The following is a 19401-nucleotide window of genomic DNA, read 5'->3' as shown; positions in this document are numbered from 1 at the left end:
CCAAGGAGAATGATCAGACCGTAAATATTCAAAAGGTCCCAACAAGGTAAATAAGAGAGAATTCTTTATCCCCTTCTTCTTCTCCGTATGTTTTGTCAGACCAAGGAGAATGATCAGACCGTCATGTGATCAAATAATACGAATTTTCCATGTACTGATTGTGAACCACGGATAACATCAGATAGCATTAAATTTATCTAAAAAATAAAATAAGAATATTAATTTAAAAAGAAGAGAAAATTTGGAGCCTAAAATAAGAAAAATAATAAATATAGAAAACCAAGAATAAAAAACATTAAAAAAGACCAGTTATAATATGACGAACACCTAAAACAACCTGACTCAGGATATACAGTTAGAGGAAAGAATTGAAACCAAAATTTTCATTGAGACCGTAGGGAGTAATGGTCCCTAGACGGTAAATCCATTTACTTTCAAGTTGTGCTAGGATTTTACTCAAATCTCCTCCACGTATGCCTAATTCAATTTATCAATAGCTTTGAATAGAAGACCCTTGGAATTACAATTGTGATGAGATTTAAAGTGGCGTGGAAGCGTTTTTAAAGTGGAATTATCATCAATGGTTTGGGCTTTTTGAATATCCCGGACATGTTCTCGTATACGGATTTTGAATTCCCGAGTGGTTAGCCCTATATAAACAAGGTTACAGGGACAAGTTGCATGATATATGATGCCCTGAGAGGAACAGGTTAAATGTTTACAAATTTCAAAAGTCCGGGATCCATCATGGTTAGTAAATAGATGTGCTTTTTTTGTATTGATGCATGCTTTGCAAAGGCCACAGGGGAAAAAACCAGATTTTAAAGGATTAAATCCAGGTTTAGTAGTAGAATCATAGTGGCTGTGGACCAATAGATCCTTCAGATTACGACTCCTCCTAGCCACTAAGGATGGAGTGGAGAGAAGAATTTTTTGTAAGATGGGATCTGTTTTTAAGATATGCCAGTGTTTCCTGAAAAGAAATTTCAGATCTTCCCATTGATTATTAAATGTTTTTCACATTATATGACCCTTGTTCCATGGGTCTCACAGGGTCAATATTTCATTTCACCTTAATTCTCCTCCACTTCTTCCCCCCCCCCCCCCTTCCCCCTCACGTGCACCCCCAGGTATCATTCAGGTTTATGTTATTGGCCCATTATCCTTATTCATCCCTTATACATCCCTCTGAACATTTTCACTGACAATTGTTCACCACCAATATAATTAGTGCTCTGCCCCCCCCCTTTTTTTTTTTTTTTTACACATCATCGGAATGAATTTCCCTCCCACCTCCTTGCCCACTATCCCCCACTTATAATCTTACAATTTTTCACCCATCTACCTTACTATTTTTATTCATTCTTTCAGCATATTGCTTAAACTAGATAATCATTTATTTATTACATGATTTTTCTATTTCCATATATCAAATCACGTAGAGAAATTTCTTTTCTCCTTTTCTTTTTCTTCCCCTTTCCCTTTCCATGTCATGATCTATATATACACAAATATTGCTACACCAGCCCCATATGTAGTTTTTGGTGACCTATGCACACGCGCCCGGTTTGACGGCCTGCTCTGACTTCTGGGAGCGCTCATACATGTGACCGCAGTGTATTTCACTGCGGAGCACAGAGGGCGGTCCTGGAAAGTCCCTTTTGCCTAAGGGGGCGGAACTGGTCGCGCGCGCTATTCACAGGTCCTATTCCATTTCCGGTATTTCACCGGAAGCCAAATACCTAATGGCAGGTCCTGTGCACAAAACTCTGGTCACGTGACCGGTTATACTGACCCACGGTAGCTATAAAGATTGCAGGAACACCCTTACCTGTTAGAACGCCCCAGGAAGAAGCAACTCATGCGAAACAGTGCTGTCGGGCGGCGGTGGGGGAATTAGGTTCACCAGCTTACAGCCCTTCCATCGGCTTCATTTCACTGTGGCCAGCAACAGGTAAAATTCTATTCCTTATATTGCACCATTTGCATTTTTGGTCCTTATTTATGCTGTGCCTCCCCCCTTTTTTGGATATAACTCCTGTTTATTATTTCCCTCCCTAGCCATTCGGTATACCAGGCCATTTTCTTCTTTTTGTAGTGCTTACAGCACCCATCTTTGCAAGTTTTTTATAACTGCTGTTGGAATATAGGCCTTTAATATTTTACCGTTTACTGGCTTCGGCGGGATTTTTTCTGATTCGTTCTGAATTTTGGATATACTCCAAATAGCTATTTTGTACACTCTGGAGATACCATATATCCTTTGCTGGTTTTTTCCTACCCCCCATGTTGGAGACCTTAGTCCTGTCTTTTTAATACAATTTATGTTATTTTTAATCTGTAATCAATAAAAATTATATTTTATTTATTTCATTGTTTTTCACTTCTTTGGTCCTCACGGCACCTTCCGTGATGATTTTTGCTTGGAGCCTCATATATGAGTAAAAGGCTGTCAATTTCAGGTCAAGGGGCCTGCAGTTGTGCATGGTGGTCTGTACTCAGACAGGGAACCGCTGATGTCTGAATAAGGCCTAAACTGAGGACCTAGCTATAGGATTGGTCACCAGTATCAGATAAGTGGTGGTCCCAATCACCTATATGGGATAAAGCTTCCGATATCATTCAGGCTCCACTTCCAGGGGTCCTTCAATCAGTTGATCAGTAGGGATACCAGGAGTCTGTCAACAGTCAACAGGGGCAGGCTGAGCCGGGTTGCAGAGAGGTAAATGCTCCCCTGGGCCGCTCACTCAGCACTTGTACAGGGTCGGCCGCACAGCAAATTGTGCTCGCCGTACCCTCTGTACTCTGACGCGGCCGTGTACTATCACACTGGCTGCACAGCTCCCGATCCCTCCTTCTGTACTTGTGGGTCAGGTGTCGGACATGCGCAATGACGTCAGGTAAGTATGAAAACTTTTTTTTTTCTTTATAAAATGAATTCAATGGGTGAGGGGGTGTGGCGACTGCACATGATGAAAGGGGGTGAGTGGGGTTGCACATGATGGTGGGTGAGTGGGGCTGCACATGATGAAGGGGGGTGAGTGGGGCTGCACATGATGAAGGGGGGTGAGTGGGGCTGCACATGATAAAGGGGGGAGTGGGGCTGCACATGATGAAAGGGGGTGAGTGGGGCTGCACATGATGAAGGGGGGTTAGTGGGGCTGCACATGATGAAGGAGGGTGAGTGGGGCTGTACATGATGAAGAGGATGAGTGGGGCTGCACATGATGAATGGGGTGAGTGGGGCTACACATGATGAAGGGGGTGAGTGGGGCTGCACATGATGAATGGGGTGAGTGGGGCTACACATGATGAAGGGGGTGAGTGGGGCTACACATGAAGAAGGGGGGTGAGTGGGGCTGTACATGATGGAGTGGGGTGAGAGGGGCTGCACATGATGAAGAGGGGGGGCTGCTCATGATGAAGTGGGGGTAAGGAGGACTGCACAGGATGAATTAGGGCGCAAGTGGGACTTCACATGATGAATTGGTGGGTAAGTGGTCCTGCACATGAAGTGGGGGGAAGGGGGACTGCACATGATGATGTGGTGGTAAGAGTGACTGCACATGTTGATGGGGGGAGTGGGGCTGCACATGAAGTGGGGGTAAGGGGGACTGCACATGATGAAGTGGGGGTAAGGGGACTGCACATGATGAAGTATGTCTGAGGGGGGACTGCACATGATGAAATGATGAAGGGGCACTATAGATGAAGTGAGGGGGTGATAGGGGGCTGCAATGGATGAAGTAAGGGGACTTCAAATTAAAGTGGGGGGACTGCAAATGATGAAGTGGGGGAGAGGATGGGGGCTGCAAATGTTGAATTCAGTGTGACGGGGTACTGCAATTTAATTGAAGGTGGGGGGTGAGGAGAACAAATGATGAATGGAAGGAGGGGGCTGGGGAGAGTAAATGATGATCTATGGGGGGAACAAATAATGAATTTTGAGAGTGGGGGAGTAAATGATGTATTGAATGTGGGGTAGAGCAGGTGATAATGAATAGAGGGTGGGAGAGAAAGACATGACAATGATTTGAGATGGTAGGGGCATGGAAATATAATGAATCCGGGTTAGGGTTAGAGCGGGAGGTACATAGTGGGAGGCGTTGAGGATGAAGTGCCTGGTAATGAATTGGGGGGAAAAGAACAGGTGCAAATTAATTTATATTATAATATTATATTCAGTATTCAGATGTGTAGTGTAGAAGAAAGGCAAAAAGTGGGGATGTGGTCTGGAAGTGGTGCTCTAGGTAACTGCGTTATTTTATGCAGAGATGAGTCCTGGCTGGAAGAAGTGATGGCAGTCTGTGCTGAATGAAAAAGAAAAGCAAAGATGAAGGACTTCAGCTAGAGACATCACTGGTGAGTCAGTGTGTTACCTTTACACTGACACTATACACTGTTTACTATATACAGAGCTCCTGTGTATAATGTCACTGGCAGTGGTGATCACTGTATTACCTGTACACTGACACTATATACAGAGCTCCTGTGTACATTATCATCGGTGATCACGGTATTACCTGTACACTGACACTTTATACAGAGCTCCTGTGTATAAAGTCACTGGTGAGCACTGTATTACCTGTACACTGACACTATACACTGTATACTATATACAGCAGTCCTGTGCATAATGTCACTGGTGATCGCTGTATTACCTGTACACTGACACTATAAGCAGAGCTCCTGTGTGTAATGTCACTGGTGATCGCTATTACCTGTACACTGACATTATATACAGAGCTCCTGTGTATAATGTCACCAGTGATCACTGTATTACCTGTACACTGATAGTAAATACAGAATTCCTGTATACAACGGCACTTAGTATTGTTTTTTTTTTTAATTAATGATCAGTATTGTAGTGTTCAGTCACTATGTGGTGATAATATATGGTCTGGTCATGGTGTGGCGCTATTTGTTCTTGTATGTGGTATTATTCGGTCACTATGTGGTGGTAATATGTGGTCTGGCGAAGGTGTGGCAGTATTTATTCCTTATATGTGGTATTAATGGCCCGTTACACACAGCGATCTCGCTGGCGAGATCGCTGATTTTGTGACACATCATCGATCTCTCCAGCGAGATCGCTGTGTGTGACGGGGATCAGAGACCAGCCCCCCTGCCGGGTATCGCTGATCGTGCTGGATCATCCTGGGCCATTTTTTCATCACTGGTCTCCCGCTGGCCAGCGTGCATCGCTGCGTGTGGCAGCGGGAGCCAATGATGAGCGACGCTGCACGCTGGTTACCAATGTAAACATTGGGCTGCGGGGCCCTTAGAAACCCGATGTTTACCCTAGATACCAGCGTGCACTGCAGGCAGGTCGGGAGGTGGAGGCAGAGCGGCGCACAGACCGGAGTAGCTCTGCTATCTGCTACTCCAGTCTGTCAGACCGGAGTAGCAGATAGCAGAGCTACGCTGGTCTGTCTGTGCGCCGCTCTGCCTCCACCTTCCGCCCTGCCTGCAGTGCACGCTGGTATCTAGGGTGGTAAATATCAGGTTTCTAAGGGCCCCGCAGCCCTTAGAAACCCGATGTTTACGTTGGTAACCAGCGTGCTCGCTGGTCCTGATCGCTGGAGGGGCTGTCTATGTGACAGCTCACCGGCGATCAGCTAACAATGTCCCAGCGATCCCAGCCACGTCGGATCATGGGGGGGATCGCTGGGACATCGGTATGTGTAACGGTACCCTTATTCGGTCATTATGTGGTGGTAATATGTGGTCTGGTCATGGTGTGATGATATTTGTCCCTTGTATGTGGTATTAATGGTTGTTTTTAAAAATGTAAATGTATGTGACTCATTCCCTTAAAGAAAAATACATAAATACAGTATATATTTATTTAATAGTTTAGAGTAGAGTAGGCCCCTACCATGTCATGGTATCAGCTTAAAAATTATTTTGGCCAGAACAAAACCTGCTGGTTATGAATGTGATCTGGTGTTTGATGGGAACTGTTAATATCTGATCGGTGAGGATGTGGTGGTGAGTTTTTCCAAGAGTGGGCGGTGGAGGCGGAGCTGGTGTGGAACCTGGGTGGAGTCTCAAGGGAACCCAAAAATTTTGCCAGTATGGGGCCCCGAAATACCTAGTGGAAGCCCTGGTCTGTCTCATAAGCTGCATACCGCAGCTTCCTGAGACTTCATTGTGCTCACACAGGCGGCGTGATGACATTATTGTCTCATGCCGCTCTGCGAACGTAAGAGAAAATGGAGGTTGCAGTGCCGAGAATCAGGATGAGGGGAGTAATAACTTCATTATTTTTAATATGGAGAACTGAGGCCATCCTACTATAAATATGGGAGAACTGGGGCTATTATACTATATATATGGGGAGAACTGGGGCCATCATACTATATATGGGGAGAACTGGGGCCGTCATACTATATATCCCATACCTCTGGAGTAAGCTCTGTTCTGCTCCCATATCTCTGGAGTAAGCTCCGTTCTGCTTCCAAATCTCTGGAGTAAGCTCCGTTCTGCTCCCAAATCTTTGGAGTAAGCTCTGTTCTGCTCCGATATCTCTGTAGTAAGCTCGGTTCTGCTCCCTTTTCTCTGTAGTAAGCTCTGTTCTGCTCCTGTATCTCTGGAGTAAACTCGGTTCTGCTGGAGTAAGTCCTGTTCTGCTCCCATATTTCTGTTGTAAACTCTGTTCTGCTCCCATATCTCTGGAGTAAGCTCCGTTCTGCTTCCAAATCTCTGGAGTAAGCTCCGTTCTGCTCCGATATCTCTGGAGTAAGCTCGGTTCTGCTCCCTTTTCTCTGTAGTAAGCTCTGTTCTGCTCCTGTATCTCTGGAGTAAGCTCAGTTCTGCTGGAGAAAGTCCTGTTCTGCTCCCATATTTCTGTTGTAAACTCTGTTTTTCTGCTCCCATATCTCTGGATTAAGCTCCGTTCTGCTGCCAAATCTTTCGAGTAAGCTCTGCTCTGCTCCCATATCTATGGTGTAAGCTCTGTTCTGCTCCCATATTTCTGTAGTAAGCTCTGTTCTGCTCCCATATCTCTGGAGTAAGCTGTTCTGCTCCCATATTTCTGTGGTAAGCTCTGTTCTGCTCCCATATCTCTGGAGTAAGCTCTGTACTGCTCCCATATCTCTGTAGTAAGCTCTGTTCTGCTCCCATTTCTGTGGTAAGCTCTGTTCTGCTCCAATATCTCTGTAGTAAGCTCTGTTCTGCTCCCATATTTCTGTAGTAAGCTCTGTTCTGCTCCCTTTTCTCTGTAGTAAGCTCTGTTCTGCTCCAATATCTCTGTAGTAAGCTCTGTTCTGCTCCCATATCTCTGTAGTAAGCACTGTTCTGCTCCCTTTTCTCTGTAGTAAGCTCTGTTCTGCTCCAATATCTCTGTAGTAAGCTCTGTTCTGCTCCCATATCTCTGTAGTAAGCACTGTTCTGCTCCCTTTTCTCTGGAGTAAGCTCTGTTCTGCTCCTAAATCTCTGGAGTAAGCTTGGTTCTGCTCCCATATTTCTGTAGTAAGCTCTGTTCTGCTTCCATATCTCTGTAGTAAGCACGGTTCTGCTCCCTTTTCTCTGTAGTAGGCTCGGTTCTGCTCCTATATCTCTGGAGTAAGCTTGGTTCTGATCCCATATCTATGCAACAAGCTCCTTACTGTTCCCATATCTACGTACCACCCTTTTTTTAAAGCCTGTTATCTCTGCTGCTTTAATGCAACGGCCAGAGATAAGCAGGGCAAAGGAGGGCCACAGCCTTGTGATTGCCCCCCAGGCTGAAAAGTGCCAGCCAGCCCGTCTGTCGACCTGATTTTGATGCGCACGCTCAGTCATATGCTGACTAGACTTCCGGCCTCACTCCATACGCTTGCATTCAGTGAGGCTGCGCCCATCTAGTCAGAATGTGGCCTGGAGAGCCCATAGTTCAGGGGTGGGGAATCTTTTTTTCTGCCAAGGGCCATTTGGATATTTATACTATCCTTCGGGGCCGTACAAATTCCGCCCACAAAGTACATCCTGACTCTGGCACTGGTGTCAGGACGTAATCTTTCATTGCATGCCCTCCAATGTTCAGTAGTGAACACTGCCCGTGTATGCTCACTGAGGAAGAAGAAATTAATGAGCTGGTGGCAATCAAAATATAACTCCCTACCAAAGTACTGTGGTCCCTGCTCGGGGGCCGGATTAAAGGTCATCGAGGGCCGTAAATGGCCCTAGGGCCTGAGGTTCCCCACCCCTGCCATAGTTCATACTGGTGGTCACAATACCGCCAGTCTCAGCACAACTTAACAAATAAGATTAAACAAAAAATACTTAAAAAGAAAAAATAAAAATAAATATTTGCATCAATTTATATTATAAACTAATTCTAACTCCTATAAGTCACATATTCCAGCCACTACATACATAAAGCATTTCCTCCCCTAGTGAGCAGCTAGAGGGCGCTGACGTACTAGCTATATATTCGGCCATTGAGTTTCCCAAATTCCCATAATAAATGCAGAGCTCCGGTCTGTACAGGACATCCCCATCCTTCCCCCGTATCATTTTTATGACTAGTGTCACTAACGCGCATGCTCCGTCACCTCAATCTGCTACTGTAAGTGCGCATGCCAAATGCAATCTTCCGGGTTCACCAAGAACACGTTCCTCTGTCGCGCATGCGTTATAGACATACTACGCCCGGCTCGCGTTTGTTTCTTCCTACTACGCATGCTCATTGTAAACTTTCTCTTTCTCGGCATTAAATAAATGTATTACTTTAGCGAAACTCATTCCTTTGGCTGCACAGTGTAATAAAAACACCGACAATGTATGATTTATTCTGATTTAAAATCGCGTTGGTATTTGACATTTGATCTCGGCTGCCCCTGAATAATTGCTGTGGAAACCCCGCTGCTCGCTCTCTCTTTCCCTCTCGGAGTCGAAGAACAGGAGCGTGCACATCGTTTCGTGTCTTTCACAGACTTAAAGTGAGTAGATTTTAGGGTTCACTGCGTGTCCCATTGTGCCAGGTCATGTGTGAGGGGGCAGGGGCTGTGCTGCTAGAAACATGGGGGGCACAGATGAGGACTATATACCACTGTATACAGGGAGCCCACCCTGATGCCCTTCGTGGATGCGGCAGGGGCTGTGCTGCTAGAAACATGGGGGGCACAGATGGGGACTATATACCACTGTATACAGGGAGCCCACCCTGATGCCCCACGTGGATGCGGCAGGGGCTGTGCTGCTAGAGACATGGGGGGCACAGATGGGGACTATATACCACTGTATACAGGGAGCCCACCCTGATGCCCTTCGTGGATGCGGCAGGGGCTGTGCTGCTAGAAACATGGGGGGCACAGATGGGGACTATATACCACTGTATACAGGGAGCCCACCCTGATGCCCCACGTGGATGCGGCAAGGGCTGTGCTGCTAGAGACATGGGGGGCACAGATGGGGACTATATACCACTGTATACAGGGAGCCCACCCTGATGCCCCACGTGGATGCGGCAGGGGCTGAGCTGCTAGAAACATGGGGGGCACAGATGAGGACTATATACCACTGTATACAGGGAGCCCACCCTGATGCCCCACGTGGATGCGGCAGGGGCTGTGCTGCTAGAGACATGGGGGGCACAGATGAGGACTATATACCACTGTATACAGGGGGCCCACCCTGATGCCCCACGTGGATGCGGCAAGGGCTGTGCTGCTAGAAACATGGGGGGCACAGATGAGGACTATATACCACTGTATACAGGGAGCCCACCCTGATGCCCCACGTGGATGCGGCAGGGGCTGTGCTGCTAGAGACATGGGGGGCACAGATGAGGACTATATACCACTGTATACAGGGAGCCCACCCTGATGCCCCACGTGGATGCGGCAGGGGCTGTGCTGCTAGAAACATGGGGGGCACAGATGGGGACTATATACCACTGTATACAGGGAGCCCACCCTGATGCCCCACGTGGATGCGGCATGGGGGGCACAGATGGGGACTATATACCACTGTGTACAGGGAGCCCACCCTGATGCCCCACGTGGATGCGGCAGGGGCTGTGCTGCTAGAAACATGGGGGGCACAGATGGGGACTATATACCACTGTATACAGGGAGCCCACCCTGATGCCCCACGTGGATGCGGCAGGGGCTGTGCTGCTAGAAACATGGGGGGCACAGATGGGGACTATATACCACTGTATACAGGGAGCCCACCCTGATGCCCCACGTGGATGCGGCAGGGGCTGTGCTGCTAGAAACATGGGGGGCACAGATGGGGACTATATACCACTGTATACAGGGAGCCCACCCTGATGCCCCACGTGGATGCGGCATGGGGGGCACAGATGGGGACTATATACCACTGTGTACAGGGAGCCCACCCTGATGCCCCACGTGGATGCGGCAGGGGCTGTGCTGTTAGAGACATAGGGGGCACAGATGAGGACTATATACCACTGTATACAGGGAGCCCACCCTGATGCCCCACGTGGATGCGGCATGGGGGGCACAGATGGGGACTATATACCACTGTGTACAGGGAGCCCACCCTGATGCCCCACGTGGATGCGGCAGGTGCTGAGCTGCTAGAGACATGGGGGGCACAGATGAGGATTATATACCACTGTGTACAGAGAGCCCACCCTGATGCCCCATGTGGCTGCGGCAGGGGCTGAGCTGCTAGAAACATGGGGGGCACAGATGGGGACTATATACCACTGTATACAGGGAGCCCACCCTGATGCCCCACGTGGATGCGGCAGGGGCTGTGCTGCTAGAAACATGGGGGGCACAGATGAGGACTATATACCACTGTATACAGGGAGCCCACCCTGATGCCCCACGTGGCTGCGGCAGGGGCTGAGCTGCTAGAAACATGGGGGGCACAGATGAGGACTATATACCACTGTATACAGGGAGCCCACCCTGATGCCCCACGTGGATGCGGCAGGGGCTGAGCTGCTAGAGACATGGGGGGCACAGATGAGGACTATATACCACTGTGTACAGGGAGCCCACCCTGATGCCCCACGTGGATGCGGCAGGGGCTGAGCTGCTAGAGACATGGGGGGCACAGATGAGGACTATATACCACTGTGTACAGGGAGCCCACCCTGATGCCCCACGTGGATGCGGCAGGGGCTGTGCTGCTAGAGACATGGGGGGCACAGATGAGGGCTATATACCACTGTATACAGGGAGCCCACCCTGATGCCCCACGTGGCTGCGGCAGGGGCTGAGCTGCTAGAAACATGGGGGGCACAGATGAGGACTATATACCACTGTATACAGGGGGCCCACCCTGATGCCTCACGTGGATGCGGCAGGGGCTGTGCTGCTAGAAACATGGGGGGCACAGATGGGGACTATATACCACTGTATACAGGGAGCCCACCCTGATGCCCCACGTGGATGCGGCAGGGGCTGTGCTGCTAGAAACATGGGGGGCACAGATGGGGACTATATACCACTGTGTACAGGGAGCCCACCCTGATGCCCCACGTGGATGCGGCAGGTGCTGTGCTGCTAGAAACATGGGGGGCACAGATGGGGACTATATACCACTGTTTACAGGGAGCCCACCCTGATGCCCCACGTGGATGCGGCAGGGGCTGAGCTGCTAGAGACATGGGGGGCACAGATGGGGACTATATACCACTATATACAGGGGGCCCACCCTGATGCCCCATGTGGCTGCGGCAGGGGCTGTGCTGCTAGAAACATGGGGGGTGCAGATGAGGACTATATACCACTGTGTATAGGGAGCCCACCCTGATGCCCCATGTTGCTGCCATCTCCTCACAGTAAACGTTCACACTTCTCTATAAGACCTCCATCCTGCTGGGATGGCCGCACATTGCAGTGAGTGTATTCTGCAGAAACAATCTTACTCTGATAATAAACGGTAATAATGCACCTTACGCAGCATGTGGATGTGAGCGACGTCAGGGTGATGAGGCGGGACACTCCGCTCCATGTGGCCATCAAGACCGTGCAATATAAAGAGTTAATCCCGACTGCTAGTTATCACCTATTCTGTGGATGTGCAGTTCGCGGGGGGGGGTCTCCCCACCCCACCATGCCTGGGAATGGGATATGCAATGCTCCATCTGTTTATTATTATTTATTGTTATAGCGCCATTTATTCCATGGCGCTTTACATGTAAGGAGGGGTATACATAAAAACAAGTACAATAATCTTAAACAATACAAGTCATAACTGGTACCCGATGAGATAGGACCCTGCCCGCGAGGGCTCACAATCTACAAGGGATGGGTGAGGATACAGTAGGCGAGGGTAGAGCTGGTCGTGCAGTGGTTTGGTGGATCGGTGGTTACTGCAGGTTGTAGGCTTGTTGGAAGAGGTAGTAGGTCTTCAGGCTCTTTTTGAAGGTTTCAATGGTAGGTGAGAGTCTGATATGTTGTGGTAGAGAGTTCCAGAGTAGGGGTAATGCGCGAGAGAAATCTTGTATGCGATTGTGGGAAGAGGAGATAATAATAATAATAATAATAATCTTTATTTATATAGCGCCAACATATTCCGCAGCGCTTTACAGTTGAACAGTTTCAAACACAACAGTCATAAGTAACAACGTTAACAATACAATAATTAAAGCGAAATAAGACGACCCTGCTCGTGGAGCTTACAATCTACAATGAGGTGGGGGGGATACAAAGCACAGGTTTGTATTTACAATGATGTATTTACAATGACGGTCCAGCCATCTTCAGGGGGTGGGGGTTAGATGGAGATAGTGAATGGGCTACACACACACAAACATGACTTTGATTACTGAATGTGATAGGCCGCTCTGAACAAATGTGTTTTGAGCGAGCGCCTAAAACTATGCAAATTGTGGATGGTCCTAATATTTTGGGGTAGAGCATTCCAGAGGATTGGCGCAGCACGGGAGAAGTCGGGAGTGGGAGGTACGGATTAGGGCAGAGGTTAGTCGAAAGTCATTTGCAGAGCGCAGCGGTCGGTTAGGCCGATAGACAGAAATGAGGGAGGAGATGTAAGGGGGTGCCGCACTGTGGAGAGCTTTGTGGGTGAGAACAAGTACTTTGAATTGTACCCTGTAATGAATTGGCAGCCAGTGTAACGACTGGCGAAGAGCGGACGCGTCTGAGAAACGATTAGCCAGATGGACAACCCTGGCTGCTGCATTAAGGATAGACTGGAGAGGGGAGAGTCGAGTGAGAGGGAGGCCAATTAATAGAGCATTACAGTAGTCTAGGCGGGAGTAAGGCGAGATAGGCGAGATAAGAGGGGAGTAGAGAAGGAGATCTTGTGAGGATCGGAGGTTGCGGGCGGGAAAGTACCGGGAGACAAGGTCACAGATGTTTATGGGACTGTTGGAGATGGAAGATGGGGTCTCTGTAGTCAGCCCCCCCAGTCATCAGCAACATATTTCCTGTTCTGTGCTTAGATGATAATTGACTGTATTGTCAACCCTATAAAGACCACCTGTCACTTCCGATAACCTGACGCTGTTCACCTGCAGATAATGACGGTGTCTGGCCGCCTTACAGAAAGTGCAGCTTCCAGGAGAAAATTCACTTTTTTTCCTCCAAGGAGCTGCCATCTTTCAGTTATACATGCATTCCCGAGGTGGCTACGCGGTAAGCGCACGTGCGTGCCCGGGGTGGCTACGCGGTAAGCGCACGTGCGTGCCCAGGGTGGCTACGCGGTAAGCGCACATGCGTGCCCGGGGTGGCTACGCGGTAAGCGCACATGCCAGCTCTTAGATCCTGTTTTTTTTTTTTTTTTTTTTTTTTTTTTTTTTACTTTTACACTTATGGATCAGGTAAATAGACATTTTTTTTTTGTTTCCTTTTGAAACTGATTCGTTTCATATCGATCGTTACTTATGTGAATGTAGGTTGATTCTTTGAGTCTCTACGATCGCTTCAGTGATTTTTTTTTTTTTTTTTTGTTCTGTGCTGAGACCACCCTTGGGTAATGGCTTCCTCCCTTTTTTAATCACTTAGATGTTGCTGCCCGCATTAGAGTTGGTGCGAATCAATTCGCACATCTCAGTACATTGGACACAAAGCTGAAGAACTGCCTCATACCTGAGTACATTCACGGCTCTTCCGGGCCTGGCACAACATCGTATGTGTGTCGTAACATTGCGCTTGTTCGGCTAATCAAGGGCCGTGGATGCTCTCTGGTAAGAAGCCGTAGCTTCTGTCCCATGGCCTCTGACCGCTGTCATAGCCGATGGGACTGGGATGTGGGCATTGAGTCGCATAAACTCTAGTTCAGTATAGATCGTGACATGGCTGGGGATCAGAGTTCTCTCCGATCCCCACTGCAGGAGCAGATTGATGGCTGAATCAAACAGCAACTATAAATGATTGGACCCAGCTCTTGTGACTATTCCATTGCCATATTGTACTATTACATCAGTTTGCATGAACTGCATAATTTCTATGTTGAAAAAATATGGGGTAAATGTGTCGCCGCATAAGTAGCATCTGGTTTGCTTACTTTTAGGTTGTCCACCTCTTTAAATATATCCAGTGTTTTCATGTAACATTCTGTAGGATATTTGTGAGTTAATTAAAGGGATTTTCTGGCCAAAGTTTAAAAAGTGTAGGAGGAGTAAAACATTGGGGTTCGTACCCATGTGTAATATACACACTGTTAGGATTTCACGCTTGCATGTGGTTTGCTCACTAGGAGTTATTTGCCAACTGCTTTCTCTTTTACTTCTTTCAAAAGCTGGAAATTCCCTTTAAGGTACTTGGCTGTTTGCCTGTTATTGCATGTATATTACTATGAGCCTCATCATGGTTATTGGTATTGCAGAATGCGTTACGTGGCCGCTTACCTGCTTGCCACCCTCGGTGGTAACAGCAGTCCATCAGCAAAGGACCTTAAGAAAATCTTGTCCAGTGTTGGAATTGATGCTGATGATGAACGCGTCAACAAGGTCAGTGACACCCAACATGTCCATGGTATCTGGTATATTCCCCTAAATGGTGATTCTTCACTGGGGTCCTTCCATAACCCAGAGACTCCTAGGCATATACCTTGAAAAGCTGCCTGCTGCAGGGTCAGTGTTCCAAATCTGAGGGTATGTGCACACGCTGCGGATCCGCAGAGGATTTGGCCCTGCAGGTCCACAGCAGATTCTGCTGCGTTTTACAGTACCTTTATTTCCTATGGAACTAAAAAACCGCTGTGCACATGCTGCAGATCTTTCCGTGGGTTACAATCTGCAGCATGTCAATTCTTTGTGCGGATTTCGCTGCGGTTTCACACCTTATCATTATGAGGTGTGAAACCGCAGGGCAAAACTGCAGGCCAATCCGCAGATAAACCACAGGACTTTTGTCCTGCGGATTTACCATCAAAATCCGCACAACCTAAAAACTACATGTGCACTTACCCCGTGTCCGCCTGCCTATTGCCAGTCTGTGCCTCAGCTGGGCATGGTTAGACAGTACGTTTGTGGCAACCTAGGATGGGTGACGCTCATGTAAAATTACCTTACGGTGTAGATTCTGAAGCCACATAATGTCAGATCGGTGTCGGTGACCCCATTGCCATTCCTAAATCCCTAGTAATACATACGGCTTTCTCCGCAGAAAAATATTTCACTTTTCTGAGGTTCAGATTGAGAGCCTTGTGTAGAAGTCCAGCAGCACCACTAGTGATACCAGCGGTGGGAATGGGAGCCTTATTATCTTGTGTAAATAACACATACATGCCTTCCAGTGATTTTGGGGTCACAGTTGTCCCCCATCTAATGAACAGGGTTGATTTACAATAATTTTCTTTTTTTTTTTTTTTTTTGTAGGTGGTGTCTGAACTTGGTGGGAAAAACCTAAATGATCTGATCAATTCAGGTAAGTAGGAAGAAACTTGCATCACTGTAGTAAAAATCCTGGGTTTATGGTAAAGGATAATATTTCCTTCATATAGTGAATATAAACGCTAACTTCTGTAATATATAGCCCACCCAGTCATCAGAAGTGGGGGGACACTCGTTGCAGCACTTTTTTTTTTTTTAGATCTCCTTGACATAATTTAGCAGGATCTGTAAATGTGCAAGGAGACAATGAGCGGATGCGTTTCAAGCCCTGTAGAGAAGTCTTTGGGGGGGCATAAATAACCTTAGGCTGGATTCACACTGATGGGTTAAATTTGGGCTCCTCACATCTGTAAGTTGCGGACATATGCTGTATGCGATTTACGTGCGCTAGTCTGACCTGTAATTTGGCCCAGACTAGAGTATTCTGGACTGTGGTGTCCATGTGAATAATGACCCTTGTGAACTAGCACATACGCCAACATTGGGTCTGTGTGCCATCAGTTTTCCACATGGACAAAAAATACGTTCATCTGAATGTGCCCTTAACTTGAGCTAGCAGGCTTTTTAGTTATAGACTTTAACCCCTAACCGGAAAACCACTGTACATGCACTTGATTGTGGGGGTGATCATGTGTAGAGAGGGTTCAGGAACTAAGATCTCCCCACATGTATCTGACGCCAGCTGTGTTACATAGTCAGTACCTGTGTCTAACATCAGCGGAGGAAGCTGAGCTCCGATCAGTAGTGGTAACCATTTTTAATACCGCTGTCAGTCTACAACAGCAGCATTTAAGGAGTAACGCTTCCCGGCACTGGCCATCATCCCTCCAAGACGCGATTGTGCAGTGCCAATGGGATAACATAGCACCCTAGGCTTGCTGAGGACCCCAGTTGAAGATTTTCTCAACACATCGTGGTATTGCAGTGTATGGTTTTAAGTGATAAAGTAATCGCAGGTTCATCTCCCCCAAGGCGGACCCAAAAATAAACTATATAACATTGCACCTTCCCTTTCCCCCCCTATTTTTAAAAGTAAATAAAATAACATATTTGGCATCACTACGTCTGTAAAAGTCAAGTCTCTCAAATATATAATGAATAACCCTTTATTATAAATTATTATTATATAATGAATAACCCTTTATTATGAATAACCCTGTGAAAGCTGTAACGAGAAAAATGAAACTGGCAGAGTTGTGGTTTTTCAGTCACCGTGCCTCCCTAAACAATGCAATAAAAAGTGATCAAAATGTCTTTTATAATTAACATTGGTATCGATAAAAGCTTCAGCTCGCCACGCAAGAAACAAGCCCTAACACGGCTCAATCGAGAGAAAAATATAACTGTTATGGTTCTCGAAAAAGGGCATAACGGAGAAAAAAAAAATTTCTACACATTTCATAAATGGCGAACAAAAAAATGTATACTAGTTTGCCATCGACATTCTCATACTGACCTGGAGAAGCATGTTTTAGAGTAATTTTTAGCACAGAAAGAATGTTGTAAAACCAAAATACTATGGTAAAATTTCATTTTTTTAAATTGTTTTATTTTTCACATTCTCACCGCACTTGCAATTTTCCCCATTTTCCTGTACTTTGTATGGTAACATGAATGGCGTCATTCAAAACTACAACTCATTCTGGGGAAAAAATAAGCCATTGTACGTTTCTCGATGTGAGACTTAAAAAAAAATAAATTAATTAAAAATTAATTAAAAATAAAAACAAGTTATGGCTCCTGGAAGAAGGAGAGGAGTAAAAAACCATAAGCACTAAAATCGCCTGCTCCTTAAGAGGTTGAAGTATTGTCCAACTGCAGCATTTTTGACTATAAAAGGTTGACTATGTAAAACGCTGTGCGAGTAATCAGCCAAGTGTTCTGGATCACGTCAGCAGGTCTTTGCTGGAGCTACTGATGTCTGATTATCCCATGAGATGACTTTACAATTGATTTTGTCTTTATTTTTGCTCAGGCCTTTCCAAGCTTTGTTCAGTACCATCTGGTGGCGCTGTGGCTGCTGCTCCTGCATCTGCTGCTCCAGCTGCTGGCGGAGCTGCCGCATCAGGTAAGATCGCTGTAATTAAAGTTTTTGTCCAGGCATCTAATATTACGGACCTATCCAAGGTGGCATTGCCCTCTGCTGGATGTAAATTGTGAACAGAGCCAGAACAGCACATGTTCAAGTCCCAGCGCCTGCATGTGCCCTGGCTGACAGCCGCAACATATGCAGGGATTTCCTAACAAACAGGCGATCCCTGCATGTGTTCTAGCTGTCTAACAGCCACGAGACATGCAGGCGCGGGGACTTGAAAATATTATTCGAGCACGCCAAAGACAATAATGGCACCCGAGCATGCTTGGATAACACCTTATCCCAGCACTTTTGTTCCTCATTACTATAAACCTCTGATCATCCACCACTAGATGGTGCCTATTGCAAACTTTTATAGACTAAACTGTATGCTAAGACTGCATGCAGTTAGTAAATAGACTTCCGACCACTTACTAAAAAAGAACTGGCACAGAAGTTTGGACCAAAAAAATGTATAACAAGTGAATATTCACATCAGAGATGTTAAAGGGGCTGTACACTACCTGGGTAGCTCCTTCTTAAATATTATTTTCATTATTGTAAAATCAAAACATCCTATACTAATAACTCTCCTAGCATGCCAGCACCGTCCCAGTGATCTCTGCACCAGATCACACTTGATTGGTTGCAGGGCCCCGGTGGGATACAAAGTCTTGTGAGCCATGGGAGACCCAACGGCAACATCCCTGAAACAGTGCTGGTATTAGTAGTGGACAACCCGTTTAATATGAGCCACAGTAAATGGAGGAGTGTTACTGATTCTATAGGAAATCTTCTTTTTCCAATGTCCTATAACTAACTTTTGTAGATTGACAGCTAAAATAACAAACACAGACTGATGATCACTTTTCCCACAATCTGACTTATAGTAAACATTTTACTTAAAGTATCCAGCCTCGCCTTTACATGAAGTTATAGTCGCATGTTTTCACATGTCCAGATTTTATACGTGAAGTGATGTTACGTCATCGTTAGCCTGAGTTTGTGATGGCATCTAGATTGGCTTCTAAATGTCACTATATCTGTTATCCCAACAGAAAAGAAAGAAGAAGAAAAGAAGGAAGAATCTGAGGAGTCCGATGAAGACATGGGATTTGGGCTCTTTGACTAAGTACCTGTAAACAACAATAAAGCAACGTTCCATCAGATATACTGACTGGTCCATTACTTAAACATAGTTGAAAATGAAGTAAAGTTTTACCACCTCCATGACATGTTTTCCTATTTTCCACATCCACTGACTAAATGCCAATAACTGTTAGGCTATCATATGATTAGTAATTGATCCCTGGCAAAGCAACAGACCATGGCACTTCTGTGTATGTGGTGCGCCAATCGATTCTAAAGTTATGTATATCATAAAGCTAGTAAGTGATCAAGAATGCACATAGTCAAAAGAAATGTCCAACGTCAACCCTCTTCAGTTACTTCCATGTACCTTGAATGGCAAATTCATATCCTTGAAAACGTAATAGTTCCACTGCCTATCATGGAATAAAAATGGTACCGTTCCAATAGCAGCATTTTGTCCCCCCAC

General features: G+C 46.5%; 1 protein-coding gene across 1 annotated transcript; it reads left to right on the top strand.

Moving 5' to 3' along the window:
• Positions 1-8771: 8771 nt before the first annotated feature.
• Positions 8772-19012, top strand: LOC141099067 (uncharacterized). The gene is made up of 5 exons (XM_073587105.1): positions 8772-8924; positions 14761-14884; positions 15755-15803; positions 17745-17837; positions 18902-19012. The coding sequence occupies exons 2-5, from the start codon at positions 14762-14764 to the stop codon at positions 18973-18975; spliced, it is 339 nt and encodes a 112-aa protein (XP_073443206.1). The 5' UTR covers positions 8772-8924; position 14761; the 3' UTR covers positions 18976-19012.
• The last annotated feature ends 389 nt before the right edge of the window (positions 19013-19401 follow it).

Source organism: Dendrobates tinctorius, unplaced genomic scaffold (assembly GCF_039654945.1).
Source record: "Dendrobates tinctorius isolate UK_male_01 unplaced genomic scaffold, ASM3965494v1 ptg000098l, whole genome shotgun sequence".
In the NCBI taxonomy this organism is placed as follows: Eukaryota; Metazoa; Chordata; class Amphibia; order Anura; family Dendrobatidae; genus Dendrobates; species Dendrobates tinctorius.
Note: the sequence above shows the minus strand (reverse complement) of the source record. Positions and strands in the feature narration are given on the sequence as shown.